At 37.4% G+C, this 26,247-nt stretch overlaps 1 protein-coding gene across 5 annotated transcripts; it reads left to right on the top strand.

Annotated features, from left to right (window-relative positions):
• The first annotated feature begins 995 nt into the window (after positions 1-995).
• Positions 996-25,375, top strand: LOC101736372 (cytosolic carboxypeptidase-like protein 5). Of its 5 annotated transcripts, XM_038013102.2 has the most exons (20): positions 1,005-1,528; positions 2,005-2,156; positions 2,981-3,106; positions 3,803-4,013; positions 4,380-4,501; positions 4,808-5,079; positions 5,421-5,511; positions 7,376-7,558; positions 9,310-9,477; positions 10,770-10,852; positions 12,314-12,455; positions 12,879-12,995; positions 14,509-14,601; positions 15,063-15,167; positions 15,648-15,810; positions 16,838-16,976; positions 19,063-19,291; positions 22,671-22,808; positions 23,613-23,660; positions 23,826-23,956. In XM_038013102.2, the coding sequence occupies exons 1-19, from the start codon at positions 1,426-1,428 to the stop codon at positions 23,616-23,618; spliced, it is 2,643 nt and encodes an 880-aa protein (XP_037869030.1). In that variant the 5' UTR covers positions 1,005-1,425; the 3' UTR covers positions 23,619-23,660; positions 23,826-23,956. The 5 variants fall into 5 exon arrangements, with proteins under 5 accessions (XP_012550160.1, XP_012550164.1, XP_037869030.1 ...); XM_012694706.4 differs by lacking the exon at positions 23,613-23,660 and having other exon boundaries at positions 996-1,528; positions 23,826-25,375; XM_012694709.4 differs by lacking the exon at positions 23,613-23,660 and having other exon boundaries at positions 19,063-19,276; positions 23,826-25,375.
• Positions 25,376-26,247: the final 872 nt, after the last annotated feature.

Raw genomic sequence — 26,247 nt, 5'->3', positions numbered from 1 at the left:
TGCTTCAGTCATCATGATGAAAGCAGTAGGGGTTTGAAAGAACTTCAAGAAATTTACATCTGAACCATAACCGAAAAAAACCATGATTATTATCGATTTCTTGTTTTAATTGTGACATGCGACTTAGCGTCACTGTCTTGTCAATGGATCAATCAATGTTAATGTTACAGGTTTTTTAATGGTCTTTTCTAAAATATTTAATCTGGCCATAAAGTAATAATCCTTGGATCTACCCAAATATTCATAAATAAAAAAAATAAACTAAGAAGGTTTTTTTAATTTATACTTATTTATTCCAATAAGACAATTAATTTTACAGGGCTATTTTAACGACAGTATCATTTTTGCAGAACAATACAACTAATAAATATTATGTGTTTTTCAGAAATGGTTTAAATTTCATTATTATTATTCATAGTGCTAACTTATTCTTCTACTCCCCTACCAGTTTAACTAAATAAAATTAATTAAAAAGTAAGACTGATATGAGAGCACTGTTTGTTTGTTTTTAAATTCAAAAGCTGGCAAGAGTGAGACACATAAAAAAGGGACTTTTTGGCGGGAACGCGAGGAGTGAAGTTATGTGATTTGTTTTATTTTGTCTATTTAGTGTTTCTTCAGGTGTAAATGTGTAACCACAACGAAGTGATGACCACGACCACTCTGCCAAGAGTGCATACGACTGAGAAGAAATGTGTAACAACGGTGGTTTATTAACTGTTTAGTATCTGTGAAAGTGCACAAATGTAGGAAAATGAAACAAAGCCGCTGAACGTCTCTTCTCGGGATCCTCCAAAAAATGTCTCATTTTACTGAGATTATATTTCATCTCATTTCATTTCATGCCATGTTTCATTTAACCAACTTAATTTCATTTCATAATATCATTTTTCATATTTATTAAAAAAGATTTCATTAAAATTAAAATTAAACTTGACCTAAAGGTCCTAGTTACCAAGTCATAAAATCCCTTAAAAAATAAAAACAAAAAAAGCAGAAGAATGTCCTTGTCGCCATCTTGAATAGAAATTCGTGATGTAGTTAGTGTCTTTCCAAATAAAAACAAAATTCAGTCAAATAAATAGTGAACATATAATAAACACATTTATAAAAGTTGTGCTTAATTAAAATTAGCACATTTTAGAATTTTATCCATTTTAAATAAAATTTAAAATTTAAAAGATCGACAATAAAACAAATCAGCTGTTATCCGTCAATCGATGTCAGATTGTCAACAAAATTACGTAATTTTGTTTAGAAAAACAGTGTAGCCTAACAGATAGTGTCAAATTTTTGAAAATATCAATCATGAAAATTCTTATTTATGCTTCAAAAGTCAAATTGTTACAGTGAATGTATGCTCAAAGAAGATAAATTCGTAATGAAGATTGTTGTATAATGTAGACCAACATAAAATTTCAAACAATGGATCAAAATAACATTATAGAATGTGGAGGATTTTATTTTATACATAATTTTGATTCTGGGAATCTGGGACATGTCGAAAGAGTACCGACAGAGCTTATAGGTAAGGGTTTCAGTCATTAAAACCCTAAAATACAAAGTCCAAATCCTATAAACATTTTCTCTGATAAAATGCCAACACATCAATCATGGTCTTAAAAGTGTGCTTCGGTGTTTTAAATAAAAGTACAATGAATCCAGTTTTTCTTGATATTAGAATACATTTAAACGTCTGTAGAAAAATCTTGTTATAAAACAAAGTTCCAAAAGAAATAATTATGTATCAAAGATAATTTATTACAATTTTATTTGCCCCTTAAGCTATCGAATAACTCCTGTATACACCTATTAGCAAACATAAAATACCAGAATTATACAAATTGTTAGTGAATCTATTATAAATGTTAAAATATATTTATCCTTGTTTCCCGCAGAAATAGCTTGAGATAATTCTTACAAGTGTATGTATCATATAGTCCATTTTCAAAAAAACACATTTTTTTACATTTCTGTTAATGACCCATTAAAAACCATTTGTAGCTCCTGGCATAAATCATAAAACAAATGCACCTGAAACACCAGACTATGAATTTAATATATGGACGCGTCCAGATTGTGCTGGTACCGAATTTGAGAATGGAAACCGAACCTGGTTCTACTTTGGTGTTCAAGCAACAGAGCAAAATGTTCTCGTAAGTATTGCCCTAAAAATATGAAGGACTGAATTCTTTAATGTCAAAGAGCAGTGTTTCAGATATTGTAGTTTTATGATCTCATTGATCTGGCTTGATAATAACAACTTATTTCACTCTGTGACTTATTTCACTCTGCAAAACATTATACAATAAGTAATTATCAGAACTTTATAAATGTACATAATTACTGGTGGTTAAATGTGTCATAGGTCCTCCGACTATTCCACTGCTCTGTATCTTGGGCTCTCTCATCAGTAATTGTTCAAGATAGCAACAAGCTGACTAAAATAATGATTTTTAGACATTCATATTGACAAGTGCTTGCCCATTGATGGATATTTTTCTGTAATCACTGACAGCTCAAGATTTTCATTTTATTGATTTATTATTTTCTCTTTGGTTTGATTAGGGTTGATCTAAAAAAATTAGATTCCAAATAAATGTATTATTTCCACTAAAGCTCAATAATAACTTTTTGTCAAAAAGGAAAGGGCAGTCAGTTGATATACAGAGAAGAAAATCATACATAACTGTTTTCTTTTTGCCTATTTATGTATCGATGGTAGCAACTATGGAATCAAATGAAAAATATGTTTTTGTTAATTATATTTGTATCTCTAAATTCTGATAAAATGAAAATGTCAGTAATAAGAAAGTATCAGTTTAGTTAACAATAAATATAAGAAAACTCTTTATTATTTACAGAAATAAAATTCTATAATAAATGATATTTTTATAAAAGCATCAATTTTGTACTCATTAAATAAAGCAACTAGCTTTTTATAGTGATAAAATGACAGAGAAATATAAATCATATATAGGTGCGGTTAAACTTGGTAAACTTAAACAAACAAGGAAAGATGTACAATCAAGGTATGGCTCCAGTTACCAGAACCCTACCAGGCAAACCACAGTGGGAGAGGATCAGAGATAGACCCGTGCATTCGGTAAATTACTTAAATGATATCTAATTGTTTCTGTTTAATAGCATCTAAAGCTGCACTAGGAGGTTCGTATTCAATTTGACTAAGCATGGAGAGGAATTCAGTGAATGGAGGTAGACTTAATGCTCATCGGTGGGGTTCTCTTGCAACTCTGGCGTAGGTAGCCTTGTAAGACCAGTGGTGATGAAGCCTGCATCTGCACGATGAATCCGTGGATCACTAAGATATTTGTCTCTTAAATGCTTGTTAGAAATGCAATGTAATAGAAAAAGAAAATGTAAACGCAAAACTGCTAGTTTAGCAGACATGTCACTCTGAGAATATTCTTAATTGATGTTCATTACAAAACATACAATCTTTATTATTTGTGTGCCTTTAAAGTCAAGTATATATATTACTTGATGAAGAGTGGTCATGCTCCTCGACATCAACGACACCAAAGACACAGTTGAGCAGCTGCCTAGACCTTACTAGTTTAATAGTTCATAACAATAAGGAAGGAAGTGTCATGGCACTCTAGAAACCTGTAGGGAACTCCAAAAGTGTCTGAGAGTGCATTAGCCCTAGGTTTCCGTTCCATTGGTGGATGGTGTTAGGATTTAATAAAAATAAATAGAGATGATGTTGCATATGAGTTTGATAAGTTTGCATACCATTGTAATTCTTAAGAATACTTATTTTGACTACACCTTTTTACAGACCGACGACAACACATTCATGTTAAGTTTCAAATACAGAACGGCAGATAATTTGAAAGCAACGACATTCTTTGCCTTCACATATCCGTTCTCTTTTGCCGAACTACAGATAGCTTTGAACTCGATCGACCTAAAAATGCTACCTCTACCGCCCCCTCAGTCACCAGACGACATATACTACTATAGAGAATGTCTCATACATTCACTAGAAGGTAAGAACTAAATTACGTTATCTATTGAAGTGTTACAAATTTTAAGGGTCATACCATACATAACATATCAAGTATACCGGCTTTACCAAAGCCTCCAGATAAACAGACAACCGTCCATGAGAGAGGTGGAACACATATTTAATTTCTTGTTGCTACTTTTTACTGGCGTCTTAGCAACATTTCAAGGGTATTAACTGACTAAACTAATATGCACATGATTTTATCCCAGAGATAAGTATCACCAGCTCGATGCAATTCTAACCATATTTTGAGATTATGTGGATACAAATTTTATATTATAATAATAAGAATATATAATATAATAAGAAGTGTTTTATGATTATAGATATAAATATATATTTTCAGGTAGGCGGGTGGATCTGCTAACTGTATCATCATACCACGGTATATCAACTGACAGGGAAGAAAAACTAACGAACCTCTTTCCGGAAAACCAAGAGAGGCCATTCAAGTTTCCTAATAAAAAGGTGAAAATATTTAGATAAATTTCAGAACATGCTTACATAATATCTTTTTACTCTTGGCCATTATAATAAAATCTATATAAAACTATTTTTTATAGTTTTTAATTATGGCTAATCGCTTAGCATTTAATGAGCACTAACTTTTTAATTATTCCCCTTAGATATTGTTATTGTTGAGATAATGTCACAGATAATTCACGTAAGCTAGTTCAAGAACTGTCATGCTCTATGTCCATGTTAATTAATATATTTTATTTATGCATATTTTGAACATAATTTAAAAATACTAGAAGGTGAATTCGTTCACAGGTAGTGTTCATATCGGCGCGGGTACATCCAGGCGAGACGCCGTCCAGCTTCGTGTTCAATGGGTTTTTGAACCTACTCCTCACGAGGAACGATCCGGTCGCGATACAGTTGCGGAAACTATACGTCTTCAAGATGATACCGTTTCTGAATCCTGACGGAGTCGCCCGGGGCCACTACAGGACCGACACGAGGGGCGTTAATCTCAACAGAGTTTATTTAAATCCATCTCTGAGTTACCATCCAACGGTCTACGCTTCGAGGGCCTTGATAAGGTGAGTTTCTTTATGACTTTTTTAACCGACCGTAAACCTTCGTGTGGTCTGTGGTCCACCTTAAAACATGAAGTCGATGTTTCTACTTATATTATATAAGTGATTACTTAAGTCAAAATGTAAAAGGGATTTTTAGCAGATATGGGTAAGGTCTATGATCTACTATTACGTCGTAATGTCGTAAGCGAGATTCAGGCATCTGTCAAATATCTTGTGTTGTGTGATGACTACCCGCCAGACATGAATTTTTGAAGAAATACTCACGACACCAAGGTGGTGCGGCCGGATCTCAAATTATAAAAACATTTTACTTGAGTTCAGTCTGTTTGTCTTGTAAACAGATATTATCACTTTGGTTGTGAAAAAGAAGACAGTTTCGAGGAGGGAAATCTATCCATGCGCAGCATCCAGAATGTCAACGAGACAAGCGAGGTGCGTGGAATATTTTTTTTGTAGGAATTTTATGACCTGGTAACTGAGACCTTTAAGTCATATCTTATTTTAATTTATATTCTTATTTTTATGAAAAATGATAATATGGAGTGAAGTGAAATGAAATGAAGATGATTAATTTGAGACATTAATCAACTGGGATGAAATTAAATGAAATGAAATGGGATGAAATATAATCTCAGTAAAATGGTGGTTATTTACTGAGATTTTTTCAGTGGGCTTTTTGGAGGTTCCCGAGAAGTTACGTCCAGCGGCTTGTTTCATTTTCCCACATTTGTGTACTTTCACAGATATTAAAAAGTTAATAAACCACCGTTATTACACATCTAAACCTGAAGAAACACTAAATAGACAAAATAAAACAAATCACACGACTTCACTCCTCGCGTTCCCGCCATAAAGTCCATTTGATACTCTATAATTTATTTATAGAGTATCAAATTATCCTATTTATCATCACCTTTCAATTTACAATACTTTAAAAAAAAATGTTAAAATTTTGAATAGACTTAGTTTAATCGATTATCGATAATCGATCTTAATTTGATCGCTGCTCTATGATTTTTTTGTTTAATTAATTAATGCACTTTGTTTGTGTGTTTACACGGAAATATTTCAAGAGAATCAGCTAAAAAGCTTTATACATCATTTTATTTATTGATTACTAATGAAAAAAAATATTTTTAATCATCCCTAATTTTATTTATTTTATTATTATTATTATTATTTATTTTACCGTTTCACAATTGTTTATCCGACCACTCTCTGATGAAACTCTGATAAATGTTGCAAAGGAATCGTGCGCTCTGCAAGTATTTCTGTACCACCCCATTTCTCGAGCCACGGAGTCATTCATCTATATAACACTAGCGACCCGCCCTCGCTTCGCTTCGGAAACTGTAATTTATTATTGATTTCTCCACTATTTAATGGATGTTATTATACATATAAACCTTCCTCTTCAATCACTCTATCTATTAAAAAAACCGCATCAAAATCCGTTGCGTAGTTTTAAAGACTTAAGCATACATAGGGACAGAGAAAGCGACTTTGTTTTATTCAACTATATAACATAACCTATACGATACACATATCGAGGGGTGAAAGACTATTTGGTTTAAGCGACATTAGGCTTAATACGCGACATTTATCTTCGTAATTAAAGGTGCGTTTTGTTGGTATTAGCATCAACAATTCGACGTTAATGATTAAACTCTAATTATGTTCATCCCATTCAAATATCTGAAAAGTTTTTTGTCTTGATATTTTTTCTGTTTTATACTTTAAATGTGTAAAAGTTTAAAAATGTCACTTAAACCAAATCGTCTTTTACCCCTATCTAGTTCTATTTCCTTTATCTAGTTCAGAATTAATTCGCTTGACTTTCTAAGTTAACATTTAAATATTAAGCTATTGCATGGCTTTTATTACGGACTTTGAGCGCGGTGACCAAATCAAAAAATTCCGTAACGAAAATAAAACCTAACACCCCCCACTCCGCCTACCATATAGCTCGCGTTCAACACATTCACACATTGTGCTTGTGTAGTGTTTATGAATAAGCGCGCGGCGTGGCGTCGCACTACATGCGCATCATGAAAAGTCTGCCCATCTCTCTCTCTCGCGCGGTCTAGCTTATGAGTGTGAAGGGGACAAATAATTTTGCTTTGGTTAATGTATAGCGTGGTCTTATTTTATTATTGTTTTAACATTAAATTATTATTGTCTAATTATAATTGCATAAGTTGATAAAAAATGTTATGCAATAACTTTACTGCGGCAGTCCCCGAGTGCCACACCTGTTTTTTTTTTAATCTAAAAACTCTATTTTGTTTTACGACAGCCACTCGAAACGAAAAAGAAGAAAAGCTTGTCCCCTTATAAAATTGGTGAATACGGTAAACGAGAGAAATCGAGCAAATCCGTGGGCTGTAACAAGTCTAGCACGAGCATCAAACAAGCGAACGCGAGTAAAGACAAGAACGCAATCAAGAACACGAACGAGACAGGACAACTGGCAGATCAGGTATTTATCTTTCAGTCCACAAACATCACAATATGAAATGCGCCTTGAAGTTTAAGTTTTTTTTTTAATTGCTTAGATTGGTGAACGAGCTCACAGCCCATCTGGTGTTAAGTGGTACCTGGAACCCATAGACAATTACAACGTAAATGTGCCACCCACCTTGAGATATAAGTTCTAAGGTCTCAAGTATAGTTACAACGGCTGCCCCGCCCTTCAAACAGAAACGCATTACTGCTTCACGGCAGAAATAGCCGGGGTGGTGGTACCCACCCGCGCGGACTCACAAGAGGTCTTACCACCAGTAATTACGCAAATTATAATTTTGCGGGTTTGATTTTTATTACACGATGTTGTTCCTACACCGTGGAAGTCAATCGCAAACATTTGTTGAGTACGTATTTCATTAGAAAAATTGGTACCCGCCTGCGGGATTCGAACACCGGTGCATTGCTAGATACTAATGCACCGGACGTCTTATCGTTTAGGCCACGACGACCTCAAGATCAAAGTCTCAATTGCATTGTATTCGTATGTTTATAAACATCCTTCAAACTGAGCTTCTCGCCGGATCTTCTCAGTGGGTCGCGTTTCCGATCCGGTGGTAGATTCCACGAAGCACTGCTCTTGCTATAGCTAGTGTTAGCAACTTCCTCAGGTTAAAACATTGGGAGATCACCTACTAGCTCGGTTACGCTGGCATAGCGTCTAAGGTTACCACCAGCTTAGGTAGAAAAAAGTATAAAATGAAGTAGCTTCTGTTGTCTATTCGCTTAGATCTTTGAAACTATTTATGTACGCAGCTTTCAACAATATACAGGGTGATTTAAAAGGAAGGTTTATATGTATATAATAAATATATATTACGAAGCAGAAAATGTGTATTGTTCAATGATTTTTAATGTGTGTAATATTTTTATGCGTTAAAATCGCAAAAGCTGGCTTACGAGATAGATCAAATTAATGTACTAAGGAATTATATATCTTAAAAAGTCCGCGGTGGTATACATTTATCTCAAAAGGATAACCCACACTAAACATTTGTATCTTTTAAATATTACAAAAAAAATATGTTTTTTTTTACGAAGCTAATTTATACAATACAGTATTATTACTTACCCTATTATTAAATACATTACGTGCGTTGTACACGCATCCGCAATCGCGTCACACTTTATCTTACTAATTAAATTATACTGCAATAGAAAAAGCCACATACGCGATAAAAAAGTATTCGCTTTTCGATATAACGTTAAATGTCAAGGTTATAATAAAATAACGAATTTGTTGTGTATTAATAAAATATAAATATTAGTGATGTAAATAGAACAAGCTTTTTTTTTATATTTTACCTTTAATGAAAGGACTTCGACTGGTTCTCGAGTGGAGATCGAGCAACGGAGGACGTAACGTGGGACGCCCCTGGCTAGGTGGTGCAATGACCTCTGAACGGTGGCCGGCAAGAAGTGGATGAGGAGAGCCGTAGACCGGACTCAATGTTGTGGATTAGGAGAGGCATATGTCCAGCAGTGTACGACTGTGATCTGTTGATGATGATGATGATGATGATGATGGTGATGGTGATGAAAGAACTTTATTACCGCAATCATATCGACGGATGAAAGGCTATTTAATTTAAGCTTAATTTTGGCAACTGTACAAGAGATTCATTTAATGTTTAAAATTCAATTTTATTGTCAAATACAATTAGTGTTAGTCAGTCATAATAAAATTAAACAAAATTTCGTGAACAGGTATACGATATGAAACTGCAGGAGATGCCGTCGCAGACCAGCGACGCTTCATCAAAAGCGTCGGACTGCGTCGAGCCCGACCCGAGGTCCCTACTGACCTGCAACGTGTTGCGGACTTGTCTCGGCTCCGACGTGCATTTGAGCACCAGCGAAGAACTCAATCTACAGGTCAACACAAACTGTATAATGTTCATAACATAAAATATATGTTCTTGTAGGATTGGTAAGAACGGAACGTACGAAAAGAGTTTGGAACGGAGCGTTAAGGTGTGAGTCCGCACGGGTAGGTACCACCGCCCTGCCTATATCTGCCGTAAAGCAGTAATGCGTTTCGGTTTGAAGGGCGGGGCAGTCGTTGCAACTATACTGAGAGCTTAGAACTCATATCTCAAGGTAGATGTATATAGGCTCCAGTAACCACTTAACTTACTGGGCTATGAGCTCGTCAATCCATCTAAGCAATAAAAACAAAACTGTTAGAAAGGGAGAAACAAAATGAAAGAACAAAAGCAAGATGGCGAGGACGATAAAATGAGAATGACTTAAAAAAGTTGTCAACATACCCGATCCTGTAGACCGAATGGTAAACAGTCGACGTCGCCTAAAACACGTCATTTCGGATCCTCCCGATCCGCTAACGGTGCTTTTAGGTACCACAAGCACCGATCATCATTCTCATCGAACCCGATCCGGTGGTAGATTCTGCGAAGCACTGTTCTTGCTAGGGTCAGTGTTAGCAACGTCGTCAGGTTAGAGCCCCGTGAGCTTACTTCTTAATTCGGTGAATCTAGAATAACCTCTCGAGGCTACTAGAATAGGTAGGAAACAAAAAAGTTGTCACTGTCAATTTAATTGTTTTTAAATAGAAAAGATTTGAGAAGAGAACTACTATAAATCTGCAACAGTGGAATAGTGTTATTTTATGTGCCACAATCCCGATTTTACATTTTGAGGGCTCGTCCGAGATTTGAATCCGGGACCTCTCGCATATTTTGTTTTGTATTTGCATTCGACGAATCTTACTCGTTTATAGGTTTTCGTTTTGACCCACCGCCTAATTTTTGTACGTACTTATTCCAATACATCACAATATAGCTCTTATTTCAATGTCTTTAAGAATAATATCTCATGTCTCAAGATGGGCTTAGAAGAAAATTCAACGTATTCTATTGTGACAGTTGAAAAGTATAAGCAAATGTAATGAAATATCTGGATGTTGCTTCATGGATATTCCCAAGTGGCCCATTGAAGTGTCAACAGATACCCGCCTTTTCATTGAGAAATTAGGTGAAGGTTGTAATAAAACAACTAAGATTTGCTAAAAGGACGGATAGTCAATGCCCGTAAATAAATTATTAAAAAAAACAGTTTCTTTATGAAGACTTAAAAGAGAACTTAACTATGGAATTCTGTTTTTATCAAAAAAATGCTAACGGATATTGTTTGATTTTTACCTGCAGGGAAACAATCCATTGCGGCCTTTACGAGATACATTAAAAAATAGCATCAGTCTTCTTATGGAATCATCGTCTTCGGTTGTTGGGTAAGTTAAGTATAAAAGCTAACAGTTTATTTAATAGAGCTTACAAAGTATTCTCTTAAAATTTCAAACCTTTAATATTAAATGAAAGTTTATATCGACGGAAAAAAGCGAAATAGTCGTAACTTGAAAAATCCAACTTTACACCAGAGCCATAAAACTAATACAAAAATTCATAACTCATATTATATTTTAGAGACAGGAAGATGAAAATTGGCATGTATAATCTATAGGATTTAGATTATATAGCTTTAGATATTATCGATAGTTTTGTATAATCTTTAGAAATATTAGGCTTTAGAAATATATCGCTTTAGATATCATCGATAGCTTTAGAATTTCTTCATAGTTATGAAGAGATTTACTGTAATATATACTACATAATTTCCCTTGAAATATATAATATTTCTATAACAATGTATTATAGTTATAACTTATAATTGCATAGCAACACTAGCTACACAGCAACACTTTAGATATTTAGTCATTAAGATAATGAATACATAGCAGCGAGGTGCCCAGTATGTTTTATTTTCTAAATAATCGAATAGCACAACACTAAAGAGTGCTTACTGCCTATCGTTAAATCTTAACTCGAATCGGGGCAATTTTAAAACTATTTATTTTGCGAATATAGAAGACTGATATATTATAAAAAAACTAATTTTATTTATGGCTATACTTATTGTCTGTCTGGCATAAGCTCAGATAGTACAAAAAATACCATCAACAAGGCACGAGATTATTAAAAAAAATTTTTGAGATAATTATTAAAAATTTAAAGAGGTCTTATTCTGAAAAAGATTGCATACACATCTATATCCTCCTCTTCGTGTCGATAGTCCTTAATGCTATCTTACGCTAGCTTTGTCTATCTTCGGATGGCGTCGTGGACTGAGGTGTTGAGAGTAGGTCGTATCCAGTCCGACCACCGCATTGGGCTTCTGAATCTGGGCCCTCCGCTTACTTTGCCTGTTACCGGCAGTATGTCTATATAAATCGTCGTCGCGGCCTAAAGGATAAGACGTCCGGTGCATTCGTGTTGAGCGATGCACCGATGTTCGAATCCAAGGCGGGTACCAATTTTTCTCATGAAATACGTACTCAACAAATGTTCACTATTGACTTCCACGGTGAAGGAATAACATCGTGTAATAAAAATCAAACCCGCAAAATTATAATTTGCGTAATTACTGGTGGTAGGACCTCTTGTGAGTCCGCGGGGGTAGGTACCACCACCCTGCCTATTTCTGCCGTGAAGCAGTAATGTGTTTCAGTTTGAAGGGTGGGGCAGCCTTTGTAACTATACTTATCAAGTCTCAAGTATAGTGTATACTTGAGACCTTAGAACTTATATCTCAAGGTGCGTGGCGCATTTACGTCGTAGATGTCTATGGGCTCCACCCATCTAAGCAATAAAAAAAAAAACGCGCCATTAACTGAAATGTTGAGAAAAATGTTTAGTGACAGTTCAACGGAGGGGAAGGAGTCAATAACGTCAAACGTCCGCGTGGGCTGGTGCGCAGAGTGTCGGCGCGCGGCGCGGCGTCTGGACCTCACGGCGCCGGGGCTGGCCGCCATGCTGCCCGGGTACACGCCCGACGTGGTAACTATACCATTGTAATTAAACAGCCAAGGGACACGCGACCTTCCCTCCTTTTTTTAGTATGGCAATCGATTTCATACGATCCCATTGTTGCCAGTTACAATATTTAAAAATATTCTTTTATTATAATTAAAAAAATTTTTTATTATAATTAATTCCAATTCAGATCGCATTTAGGTGAAGTTGATTTATATGAGATTGTGATCATTTGGGGTGATATTAAATGAATCAAGATGAGATTAAATGAAATCAAATAGTCCCGGGAAGGTGGTGAGAATTTACTGAGAGAAGTGGTATGTTGGAAAGAACTTGGGAAGCCGCGTCCGGCGACTTTAATTCTCCCGCACTTTTGCACTATCACAGATGCTCAATGTTTGACAATTATGAATGAATCCTTTTATTTTAACTAGACAATCCTTTTAGGATCCTTTCATGACAATCCCTGGTCCCACCCAGACCCGTTCCGAGAACCCGAAGTGTCATACCATAGACGAATACAGAGAACACCAGAGACAGCAGTTGGATTATCAACAGAAAATGGTAAAAATTGTGTAACGTCAATAGCATAAAAACCGAACCCGATTCTTCCGAACCCCATTTATCCCCGGATTATCATTAATACAACATAGATTTTACGATTGGTCCTAAAAAGAGCGACAATCCAGACGAGAACCTTTTTACTGGTGGTAGGACCTCTTGAGAGTCCGCGCGGGTAGGTACCACCACCCTGCTTATTTCTGCCGTGAAGCAGTAATGCGTTTCGGTTTGAAGGGTGCGGCAGCCGTTGTAACTATACCTGAGACCTTAGAACTTATGTCTCAAGGTGGGTGGCGCATTTACGTTGTACATGTCTATGGGCTCCAGTAACCACTTAACATCAGGTGAGCTGTGAGCTCGTCCACGCATCAAAGCAATAAAAAAAAAGAACCAGTGAACCAAAATTTCGCATAGTCTTTCTGTAAGCAAAGATTTGCTAGACGGCAACTATATTACGAATGCAGCTTTATTAGTTGCCTATTCTGCTATTTGCAACGGCGGCCACTTCACATTCGTTCTACGAGTCGTTGGAAGCAATTGGACTTGGATTGGAATCGGATCCCATAGACAAAACCCACTGAGTTTCTCGCCGGATGTTCTCAGTGGGTCGCGTTTCCGATCCGGTGGTAAATTCTACGAAGCACGGCTCTTGCTAGGGTTCGTGTTGCAACATCGACAGATTTGAGCCCGGTGAGCTCACCTACTAGCCCGGTGACGCTGGTATGGTTTCTCTAGACCATCAGCTTAGGTAGGAAAACAAAAAAAAACACGGTGAGAAGCAAGTAAATAAACAAAAGACTAACTCACACACCCGCATCACACAATTACAAAACTTAATTATCCTGTTTACCGAATAACCAAAACATTGGTGTGGCGGTGATGGTCTACCGCCTAACCTATTTCTGCCATGAAGCAGCAACGCATTCTGGCTTGTAGGGCCAGGTAGCCGTTGTACGTATAAAACTGAGACCTAGAACTCATGTTTCAAGATGAGTGATGAAATTTATGTTGTTAATGTCTATGGACTCCGGAAACCACTTAACAACATGAAGGCCGGGAGCTTGTTCAACTTTTTAAGCTATATTTAAAGTCTACGTTCTGATCTGGATCGCTATTGAACTCATTTGAAGCTCATTACTAGCCCGATTTGATACATTTATTCAATATTAGCTGAGTCCCGCGATGTTACCCGCGGTTATTGTCGCCGCCGCCTAGCGAAGCTTGTCTAAAAAAGTAGCCTAAGTTACTTCTTATATCATCAGCTACCTATCAGTGAAAGTCCCGTCAAAATCGGTCCAGCCGTTCCAGAGATTAGCCGGAACAAACAGACAGACAGACAAAAATTTAAAAAAATGTTATTTTGGTGCATGTACCGTATATTCATATGCATGTAGTAAAAACCTGTTATTTCAATATTACAAACAGACACTGCAATTTTATTTAAATGTATAGACAAGCAAATGCGTCCTTAAATATTTCTAATGAGGGCTCACAAAAGGATGTCGTCTCGTTGCAGTTGAGCGAGAGTAGTTCCGAAGAGAAGGACGCTGTATATTTTTGTGCAAACTGCTTCAAGAGATACGTCGTAACCGGACTCAATGAGGAAGTTGTAAGTATTATCTTCATACACGGGACGCAATAGAAATTGAATAGGGAATAATGGACTTTAATATTAGTAAAAAATAAGATTCAAATAATAAAATTCGTCGACCCAAGCAAAAACAGCTAGAAGACATCTCGTCTGCATCATGTGAGGCCATTAACCACGCCTGTCACTCATCAAAGCAATAAAATAAAACTGTCCCCATGAATTTTCAAGAACTATATTCCTTATATCTTAATTTACAATATGTGATATCTCCAAATGAACGAGAAGAACCGAAGACTGAACTTAGTGGTGTAAATTGGGAGAAGCCATTGAACATAGGTCCAGCAGTGGACTGTTGATGATGATGTTAGAGATATTCTCCAATTCGTAACTTACTTTATGTCAATTCTACTTTCTTTTTTTTATAAATAACACCCCATATAACGAAAACTCATGATTGGATATTGGAAATAAATTTTCAGAAAATATCGGAAGCGGCTTCGTCTGGAAGCGCGGCAGTTTCGGCACATTCTACCGGCGAAGGTGACGCCAAACCACAACCGATCACTGAAGTATCGAATACTCCGGTAATTACTCATTATAGCTATGTATTACGCACTGTGGGAACAAAAAAAAATTATTGACGGTAGTTAGCACAATATTCAAAAATTTTTTTATTGCCGTATAGGCAGAATATCATATGGTCCACCTGACGATGAGTGGTTGCCAAGCCGGTGCCTACCGTCAAACGTCAACAAATGTCAAACGAATAACACCTTTATAGTCCGTCAAAAAATTGTTTTAATTATATTGCTCAGTAAATACGTACCTAACTGACACATGCAATCTATTTATGTCGCAAAACACTAATCTACAGTAAAGTCCCAGTTTAAAGTGTGGGACAAATGTTATACAAACGAGACTTGACCTCAAGCCTCAAGCTGAACAATTATTTTGTGATGTCTACTGGCTGGCAGCTAGTGGAATAAAATGAAATGGAATGAAATGAAAATTTTATTTGAGCTTTTTTTTTAAACAGAAAATGATTAAAAATTGTGCTTACACAGCAATCAGCTGTTGCAACGAAAGAGGAACAAGTCAAATCCGGGATCAAAGCTTTAAAGAAGAAGCCTCTCCCTCCTCCAGCAGTCAGCACGCGGAGCGCCCACAAGGAGCAGGAATCTGGATTATACTTGTACATTGATTTACACGGACACGCTTCTAAAAAAGGTAATATTGCCTTACAACCGACTTCGAATAAAAAAGGGGGTTTCACGATCCCTTTAGTATTTTTTTAAAGTTATCATTATTATAAAATTGTATTTTTTTTTATTGCTTAGATGGGTGGACGAGCTCACAGCCCACCTAGTGTTAAGTGGTTACCGATGCCCATAGACATCTACAACCTAAATACCGCCGCCTATCTTGAGATATGAGGTCTAAGGTCTCAAGTATAGTCACAAAGGCTGCCCCGCCCTTCCCTTGGACTTTGTTGTTGGACTCCCTACAACAGTTGCGGGGGCGTTAATGCTGAGAATCTTTGTGGGGGTGAGAAATAATAATGTTAGTTTTAAATGGCCAGCGAAGCGGACGGGTACAGCTATAGTAGAATTATTTTGTCCGTGCAGTTTAGGTCATAAAACATAGCCAGGCTAGGGCGGTGAGCATGTTGCGCGAGCGCAACGCCATTATCGATAAAAACAAATGAGTCATCGAAGGCGGCGGGGTGGTATACGAAGGGTGGTGAGGCATTGCTATATTATGAGTCATTTGTACTTACCTGCGAATTATAGTACATGATGTTGAAGAGAAATGTGTTTTTATGCATTCGTTGTCTGAATTTATTTAGTGACACAATGGCTACTCCTTTGTTTTGTATCAAAACGGCAGAATTTATTCAAAATAATATTTGCACGTGTTGTTATCAACAATGTGTTAAAATTTTTCACTGAAATAAAAATAAATCCCGAAAAGAAACAAAGTGTTAATTTCTGCCGTTCTCGTTAACTTGCTGTGGTGATATGTGGTGTAAGTGTTCGATTAGTGATTCTTTCTTTCATTTTTATCACTAACCCACAAAATACACTATCGATAACGCTTATCGACAACAATAATGCGCATCACTATGCCCGTCCATAAGGCTCGTGAGTGGAAGAGAGAGCAAAATACTCGCTTCACCGCTCCGATTTTTTATGACCCAAACTGCACGGACAAAACAATTCTACTATAGTTAAATTTTATATTGTCGTATGGACAGGTATATTCATGTACGGGAATCATTTCGAGGACCCGGAGAGCTGCGTGGAGTGCATGCTGCTGCCGCGCATCATGTCCCTCAACAACCTTCACTTCCACTTCTCCTCATGTAACTTCACAGAGAAGAATATGTACCTCAAGTAAGTCGCGCCGGTCGTGAGGGGATGGTTTTAGAAAATTCAATACACATCGTCTTCTCGCATTAAAACTGTATAATCTCAAAACTTATTAATTGTACAGGAGAGTGTTTTAAAGGTATTTTAATAGTGGTAGGACCTCTTGTGAGTCCGTGCGGGTAGGTACCACCGCCCCGCCTGTTTCTGCCGAGAAGCAGTGATGCGTTTGGGTCTGAAGCGTAGGGTAGCCGTTGTAACTATACTGAGATATTAAAATTTATATCACAAGGTGGGTGGCGCATTTACGTTGTAGATGTCTATGGGCTCCAGTAACCACTTAACACCAGGTGGGCTGTGAGCTCGTCATCCATCTAAGTAATAAAAAAAAATTGTGATATTTTTAATATTAATCATCTTTGCAACATTTATTTTTCTATTATTTACCAGTTACATTATCTGTCTAGTAAAAGTAAGATAAAGTTATGTATTAATTTAATAGTAATTAAAATAATTTAATAGTAATCAAAACATAGGTAAACTAAAACTACGCTCTTTTTACAGTATTTATGAGAAAAATACTGGTGATACCAAATGATAATTCCGCATATTAACTCAATTTCGAATATTTCAGGAAATTGTACACTTTTAATGCGAAAAGACGACATGACAATTCTGTCATTGAAGTCATTGACCCTAGTTTTGTACGCATTGCGTTGCTGGCTTACGAAATATCTAATCAAGTTTAAACTAGCCTTTTACATGATAGCAGTCAGTACACGCACGGAACACGTGACGTTATTGCACGAATGAATAAGCAGCAGCAATTTGGCATTGCTGACGTCCATGGGCGACGGTAATCGCTCACCACCAGGTGGGCTGCACGATCACCTGCCTATACGGTAGTAAAAAAAAAACAAAAAAGTAGTGTTGCGGCTAGGCTGCAATTGAAGGGCGGGCGATGGCGTATTTAGGTGACGTCACAACAATCTGGTTCTCGGTGTCCAATGAAGTCACCTTTAGAATTGAAGCGGCTTAGGTAATCCAAAAGTCTTGTTGTTTGGTAAACGCCAAATATTTGTATTGAAGAATTGTAATTCTCTCAATTTTGATTTTAATACTTTAAGCCTTAAAGCGCGTACCATAAAGTTTAACGTATACGCTTGATTTAAAAGAGACGGTATTTGTACTTTGTCCTTTTCTAGACTAAAAAATATTATTTTTTTAACCAATAGATACATAGAATACATATTTTATAAGTCGGTCGAAATATAAAACTCATTTTCTTAAAATTGTTAGTTAAACCACTTCAATTCTAAATTGGTTTATGTAAAAGCATAAAAGTTGTGTATAAGTGTAGCGCACCCATAAACACAGCTCGCTAAGTTTCTCGTCGGATCTTCTTATTGGGCTCGATTTCGATCCGGTGGTATAAGAATATAATATAAGAATATAAGAGAGCAGTGCTTCGCAGAAGCGAAGCACTGCTCTCTTACTAGGGCTAGTGTTAGCAAATTCTCTCAGGTTGAGCCCGTGAGCTCACCTACCCGTCCGTAGCTGGAATACCCCATAGGCTTTCCGCGAATACGTAGGGGAAAAAGATTAACCCATATTAGGTTGTAGTGTAAGCCCACAGAGGTAGGCGCATCTCTGCCTATTTCTATCGCAAAGCAGTCATATGTTCTGATTTGTATGGCCTTATCTTTATTCCTGTATTCACCGAACATGTATTTATTCATCCATCTAAGCCCATAAAGCAAACCGCCAGCAACAAAACGACGCAAGAATAAACTCTAAGGAATGCCAATTAAATACATACACTCATTAAAAAAATATTTCTTAAATGATTGGTAGTGTATTGCTACATGTTTATTTTAAATCACTAAATCTAAATAATTCTATTATCTCTTACGTCAGGCTAAGCACCAATTACGTAGGGAATCTGTGCGTATTGGTACACCTATAATTCAATTGTCGTACATTCTGGCCTCAAATGACGTCACACGGTCGAAAAATCATGATTTGCGAATTTAGCTAATCACGTGAAGTACTACTTTTACTTTGCCTACTCTAATATAGTAACCAATTTACTTAGACCTGTGTGATGACCCAGGGACCGTCGCGATGGAATGTCCCGCGAGGGCTCAGGTCGGGTGGCGGTACTGAAAGCGACAGGTCTGGTCCGGTCCTACACCCTAGAGTGCAACTACAACACGGGGCGACTAGTCAACGTGCTGCCCCCCACCACGCGTGACCCCCCACGCGCTTCGCCGCCCACCACGGGACCCCCCGCACCACCCAAGTACACGCCGCACATATTCGAAGAGGTAAACCCGTACCAGGTTTGTGCGTTAGTCTAATGGCTTTAGGTTCGGTATGAAGTTTTAAAGTTGACTTTGCGGGTAGTTCGAGAAATTTTGTAACACTGTATTTAGTATTAGCAACCGATACTCTTAGTCTACAAAGTTAAAATCTACTGACACAGGGCCGGCTTAATTTGAAACCACTCGCACTCCAGCTCGATGATACTCTGACAGAAACCTTCCCCAGAATGCCAACAACAACTGTACCAAGCTTTATCACATACCGATGAACGCTTTGAGAACGCATGGAGGACAAACTTTTATTCATCAAACAGATAGATAAAGTGCTTAGACTAGGCATTCCCAAAGTGATCCATATCGACTACACGGAGTCAATATCGGTTACCCATGATGTCGATATAAACGAAAACTTATTTTTTGATTTGACAAACCCTAAAAATAGACCACTGTATTCATAAGTTTTTATTTGAAATTTTCATGATACTATTTATGTTGTGTTGCGTGTAACAAGTTGTTATAAAAATGAGTAATATTTTAGTAGAAAGTGTCATTGTTGTACTTTAAAAAAACTAAAAAAGTCGATATGGTCGTACAAGTTCGTATACTTGACCTGTTAAGTCTGCTTCGGAGGCACTCGGACAGCTGTTAGCAAATCCCACCGCTGTGATCTCGGCTGAGTCCACACTCACCCTAATAAAACTCCGAAGACCTCCTAGCCACAAGAATCTCTCCCTCCCTCCTCAAAAGAAAAGTTATCAGTTCATTTTGGACAAGGGATCCTTTGCCGAAAACAGTTTGGGAATCCCTGGCTTAAACTATTTTTAAAGGCAGCTACAAGCAATGAATTTTCTAAAGATGGCTAAGTAATGGTTTCCATCATTTTCGTTTTTTAAATAAAGATATAATTGAAGACATGAGTGGGTGAAGGGGGATATGATACAATTTGCTAATTTTGAGAATTAACGACAATTAAATTTCACATATTTGCACAAGCAACAAACTTTTGTTATTTGTGCTATTTTTTCGTATATAACTAACTCCTTCATCATAATTATGCAATTTCTAAAAATAGCCTTTAAACCCGAGCTTTTAATGTCTAATATGGTTTATAGGTACATAACACCTTTATTTAATGCCGAAATCTTTAAAAATGGTATTTAACCCCTTCATCCACTCATGTCTTCAATGGATTTCGTATGAATACAGAGGAACACGTTACAGGCCAGGAACCGCCGGTCAATGTTTCTGGAGGTTTTCGAAGAGACAGACCCGCTAAAGGTTTGTCTGTATCATTGCCGAATTCTATTAATAATGTATGTAATAGACGCAATGTACATATATTTAAGTATCTTAATAGAAGCAAACATCATTGACTACTGGTTTCGTTACGTCATTAATAAAAATATCGATTTTACCATTGAAATTTAACGTTTGGCAACGACTTGGTTCTGCCCCTCTGCTCTGAGCATTGCTGAAGTCCATGGACGACGGTAACCACTCACCATCAAGTTGGCCGTATGCTCGTCTGCCTACAAGGGTAGCAAGGTCGCAATAAAAAAAAAAAAAACCTTGCACGATGTTCAGCTTCGTTGACAGTGACAAATAATTGTGCTGTCAAATTCCGACTCGAAGTTCGTAATCATAGATAATAATACACTTAAAGTTTGAGTTCGTAATCATGTTTGATTTGTCAAAATCAAGACAATATCAAATTGTATTAATTAATACTAGTTTAGGATCGGATTGTTCCCAGCAGTGAATGATGTTTCATTTTCAATGATTCGTTCATTAATATCGTGTATAGTGAATAAGAGTAGTCACAAACACCGCTTTATAAAAGATCTCTTCAAAAATCTCCAGACAAACACGGCTTCAGTTCACATCGCTTAAAATTTACAAGCTGCACGTAGCTATTAATGCCAGCTATATAATTCAAAATACGAAAACAGCTTCACCGATATTTATTACGAAGATTTAGCATAAAATACATCCGCTTTTAATCGGATAACAATTAACGTAAAAATTAAGATTACTTTTGTCACAAACTAGCTTCGCCGTCTCACTAATAATACGAAATATATGCAACGAAGTCGTCGCGGCCTAACGGATAAAACGTCCGGTGCATTCGTGTTCAGCGATGCACCGGTGTTCGAATCTCAGGCGGGTACCAATTTTTCTAATGAGATACGTACTCAACAAATGTTCACGATTGACTTCTACGGTGAAGGAATAACATCGTGTAATAAAAATGAAACCCGCAAAATTATAATTTGCGTAATTACTGGTGGTAGGACCTCTTGTGAGTCCGCGCGGGTGGGTACCACCGCCCTGCCTATTTCTGCCTTGAAGCAGTAATGCATTTCGGTTTGAAGGGTGGGGCAGCCGTTGTAACTATACTGAGACCTTAGAACTTATATCTCAAGGTGGGTGGCGCATTTACGTTGTGGATGTCTATGGGCTCCAGTAACCACTTAACACCAGGTGGGCTGTGAGCTCGTCCACCCAACTAAGCAATAAAAAAAAAACGAATTAAAAAAAAGCACCACGAGACGACCAATTTAATTTCTCAATTGTATTTAGTGTCTGTTTTAGTAATTAATTCCTTTTGGAACATGAGGCATCTGTGCGTACATTTCGGTCAAATCGTATAAAAGAAACACAGGTTTTTTTTCACATAAAATTGCACTACAAACACACGCCATACCATTAACTACAAAAGTAAAAAAAAACATTAACTTACTTACCTAAAAATTTTGCAAGATTGTTGCTAATTACAACATACTTATGTTTGGGTGTTCTAAACACACCTCAAAAGCACTTATAGAAAACATGTCACGTTTCACACTTCACTGAGTATTCACATCAAACTTTGAAAGCTCACTTTGTTAAACTGTTAATTATTGTTAAATATAATATGAATAGGAAAGTCCTCATTTTCAGCTTAAATGAATTTTTTTTAAAACTCGTGTAACTTATAAAGTTTGACGTCACATTTCTCTATAGTGCTATCTCTGTCTAGCACGAAAAAAAAACTGCTCGTATTTCTTAAAATAAGCTTTATGATGAGGTAGTAAAAATGAAAATTCGTGTTGTTGTTGTTGTTTTTTTTTAACGATCACGCCACATTAACTGGTCCCGTGCTAAGTTCGTAAAGAACTTGTGTTACAGGTACCAGATAACGGAAATTAATGTAAGATTTTTATTATACACATACATAATATATATAATATACATCCATAACCCTGGAAAAGACATTTTATATTTATCATACAAATATCTTCGCTTGGCGGGATTCGAACCCGCGACCCCCTTGTGTAGTGACCATGTCGCTTACCACTACACGAGACGGCCGTTTAAATCGTGCTGTTGTTGTATCGGTTGTTGCACGGATATCCAGGTGGGGAAGTCATTGGGTGCATCGATCCTGGACCTGACCGGGCAGCATCCGAACTCCCGCATCCCGTGCTCGGAGCACCGATCCCTGCCCGCGCTGAGGGACTGGCTCCGAGCCCACACACGAACTGCTAAGCCCCAGGTAAAAACACAATGTGCTAAATAAAACTGTCTTTAATTTATTTATTTTTTATTGCCCTTGTATGCAGACGGCATACGGCCTACCTGATGGTGAGTGGTTACCGTCGCCCATGGACTTCAGCAATGCCAGGAGCAGAGCCAAGCCGCTGCCTACCGTAAATTCAAGATTCCATTTAAGCGTTTTAAGCCGTACACCGAACTGGATATGCCACAAAATAATATTGGAAATACGAATCGCGTGTTCACGGGCTGACATAAATGAATTATCGTCAATGAATCTTACCATTGAAATAGTCTGGTCTCACATGTATTTCCGGTACATAGAAAAAAAGATCTGTATCTTTGGGTAGTTCGAATGTGAGACGCTTCGAGTCGACTAGAATATGTTTTATTGTATACGGGTATAAATATCAAAACAAAGGCAAAACATTCATCACAAAAAGTACAATGCGTGGTACTACATATATAGTGCTATAATTGAACTAACAAAAAAAAGCAACTACCTAATAGTTTAATTTAATTTTTCCAACATTCCTTGTTAAATAGAAACCAAACATTGATATACATACTTTAGTTATATATACGTTTGGATATATAGATTTATTAGATAATGTATCGATATAATATAATCGAGATAATCGTACCCGCGACTCTGGGCCTCGATCTGCATCACTTACACACTTACGCTTCCTAAACACACAGCCACACATTTCCTTCTCGGAGAACGCAAATCCAACACTATGCACTTACTTTAAATTTTAAGTGCCAATTACTCTTTTAACAATATGTGTTGTTTAATTTTCAGTGTTAACTACTAATAAAAACAATCGCCAGTCGTTTTTTATTGGTCCGGGTAAGAAAAGTTATTATCAGAACTATCGTGTTGTCCCATTTCGAAACAATAACACCACATATGTACATTAGCGCGTACTAAATCTCACGAGCGGGATCAGGGTTTTCGTTTGTCCGGGGCGCCGCTCCGGCACCGTCTCTAGTCAACGAGCCGGTCTGTTTTCAGTTGACGATGTCCCGTCTCCGGCCCAAAGCGTCGTCACCGCCGCGGGCGCCTCTCTACGCGCGCGCCAAGACTAAAGGCACCGACGAACGCAAGGAGAACGCGTACGTCGCCGCCAGGACCGACTCTGAGCGCAGACGCAGCCCGCCCGTACTCGCGCAGCGCTCCGGACACGACATCATCAACGTTAACGTCAAGTTCGTCAAGAAGAACGAGCCGGTCAAGTCGACGTCGCGCACGCGCTACCTCGCAGAGAACGAGCCCAAACCGAAGACTCTGTCCACGAAGCGCAGGAACATTCTCGCGATACGGAAACCGAACTCGAGCAAAACGCAAGTCGGCGGCGTCGTCAAGAACAAAGTGGCGCGGCGGCCGACGGACGAGTCGGACGGGAGCCGCCCCTCCATGCTGACCAGCAAGCGGAGCTTCGCGCGCTCCATCCGACCGAAGCAAGCCAGCCGGAGCAAGGCCGGCTCCTCGTCGTCGTCGTCGTCGGCGGGAGGGACGGCCCAGTGGGAGGACGCGGCGGGCTCGCTGGCGGCCGCGCCCTCCAAGCGCCGACCCTTCCCTCCGCCGCCCTCGCATCTCAAGAAGATCCGACTCAAGCCGACCTTGTAGCGACAATCTCAGCTCTGACCTATAGATCAACTTTGCTAGCTTTTAAATTAAATAAAAAAATAACAATCTAACTACATAACCTAACTGTGACGTGAATACTTATTTCGCTAGAATTAATATTATATTGTAATGAATTAAACAGCGCACCGTAGAAGTATCTTCTCGATCGGCGCGAGCGGACTTAGTAAATAATGATAATAGCGGGAAAATATTTGAGGATAGTGATATGTAATAAGAATTGCAAGCGTTAAACCGTTAGCTCGGCTTGTGGTGGCGGCCGCCTGTGACGTCACAGAACCTTGTAATCGAATGATTTGTGAAATAAAATTGCTGTTTGTATTTTATAAATATTTTATGTTCCTTGTCAGTGATGTTATAAAACAAAAAAAAAAACATAATCGAATACTTAATAATATGATTTTATACAGATTTTTAATGAATTGTACAGTTGATGTCGCGCTCCTAGAGCGGTCCTCACGTTTCGTGCTAATATTGTCGTGTAATATTGATCTCATTCACAAAGCAGCTGACTTCAAAAGCGCTCTCGTCTCGAAAATTTTACGTCTTATCCCATCGCATATTATGTAAACTTGTGTAGTTGTTACTTAGAGTAATTTTATTTAATGATGGGTACGGATGATACTAAAAAAAATGTGATAAAAAAAAAACAATTTTGTTCATAAAATAATTATCTACTTATAAAATATTTCGAATTAATTCACAAAATAGTCGTTAAGTCGTGGTCTCCGTAATTGTGCAATAACTGTTCGGCTACTAACTCGTGTTTTATACGTTTTTAAATATACGAATATTATCGTACGGATTTACCTCAAAATTTTCAAAGTTGTATACATTGTGAGCGTTTACTTTAGAAATCACACTGTAGTTATTTATTCAACTAAAATATTAATAAATATATTATGAAAAACTCAAAATTACGTGTTTTATTTTAAATAAATATGGGTGAGTTACTGATCGTTTTGTGTATCGATGTTCCTTTGCTTACGAAAAGCGAAAACTTTAAAAAAATCAATGTCTATGGTAATAGAGCGAACTGCAAGCCCGCACGTATCAGTACCGCCATCTTGTCTGTTTCAAAGGCAATCAATTTATGCGTTTTTTTATTGCTTAGGCGGGTAAACTAGCTCACGACGCACCTGATGTTGAGTGGTTACCGATGCCCATAGACATCTACAACGTAAATACCGCCACCTATCTTGACATATGAGTTCTAAGGTCTCAGTATAGTTACAACGGCTGCCCCACCCTTCAAATCGAAACACATTACTGTTTCACGGCAGAAATAGTCATGGTGGTGGTACCTACCCGTGCGGACTCACAAGACGTCTAACACCAGTAATTACACAAATTATAATTTTGCTGGTTTGATTTTTATTACACGATGTTATTCCTACACCGTGGAAGTCAATCGTGAACATTTGTTAAGTATGTATTTCATTAGAAAAATTGGTACCTACATAGATTCGAACACCGTTGCATCGCTAGATACGAATGCACCGAACGAATTAGGTTTAGGCCTTTAGTTCTGCGCTGAACCTATTAATAAATAATTTCTATGCCGCTATCACACAAGTTTCCGTATATCGACGCTTGAAAGGCAAACGTGACTAAGCGACAATGCGTAAAATTTACAGTAGACTAATTTAATGTTGAAATTAATTAAAAATATACCTGAAAAATACCTAAAAAAAATCTATTTTAACGAATCTAGCTGTAGGATTGAAATGATTTTAATAGACTTAGAAATATATTTTTTTTCCGCATCGAATATGGTTATTGCCTATCA

This window comes from Bombyx mori, chromosome 9 (genome assembly GCF_030269925.1).
Source record: "Bombyx mori chromosome 9, ASM3026992v2".
Lineage (NCBI taxonomy): Eukaryota > Metazoa > Arthropoda > Insecta > Lepidoptera > Bombycidae > Bombyx > Bombyx mori.
Note: the sequence above shows the minus strand (reverse complement) of the source record. Positions and strands in the feature narration are given on the sequence as shown.

Coding starts and splice junctions, on each gene's coding strand:
- LOC101736372 (XM_012694706.4), top strand. CDS start 1,426: ATGGATCAAAATAACATTATAGAATGTGGAGGATTTTATTTTATACAT. Junction 9,478..10,769: donor GCGAAGAACTCAATCTACAG/GTCAACACAAAC, acceptor TTTTACCTGCAG/GGAAACAATCCATTGCGGCC. Junction 15,168..15,647: donor CTGAAGTATCGAATACTCCG/GTAATTACTCAT, acceptor GTGCTTACACAG/CAATCAGCTGTTGCAACGAA.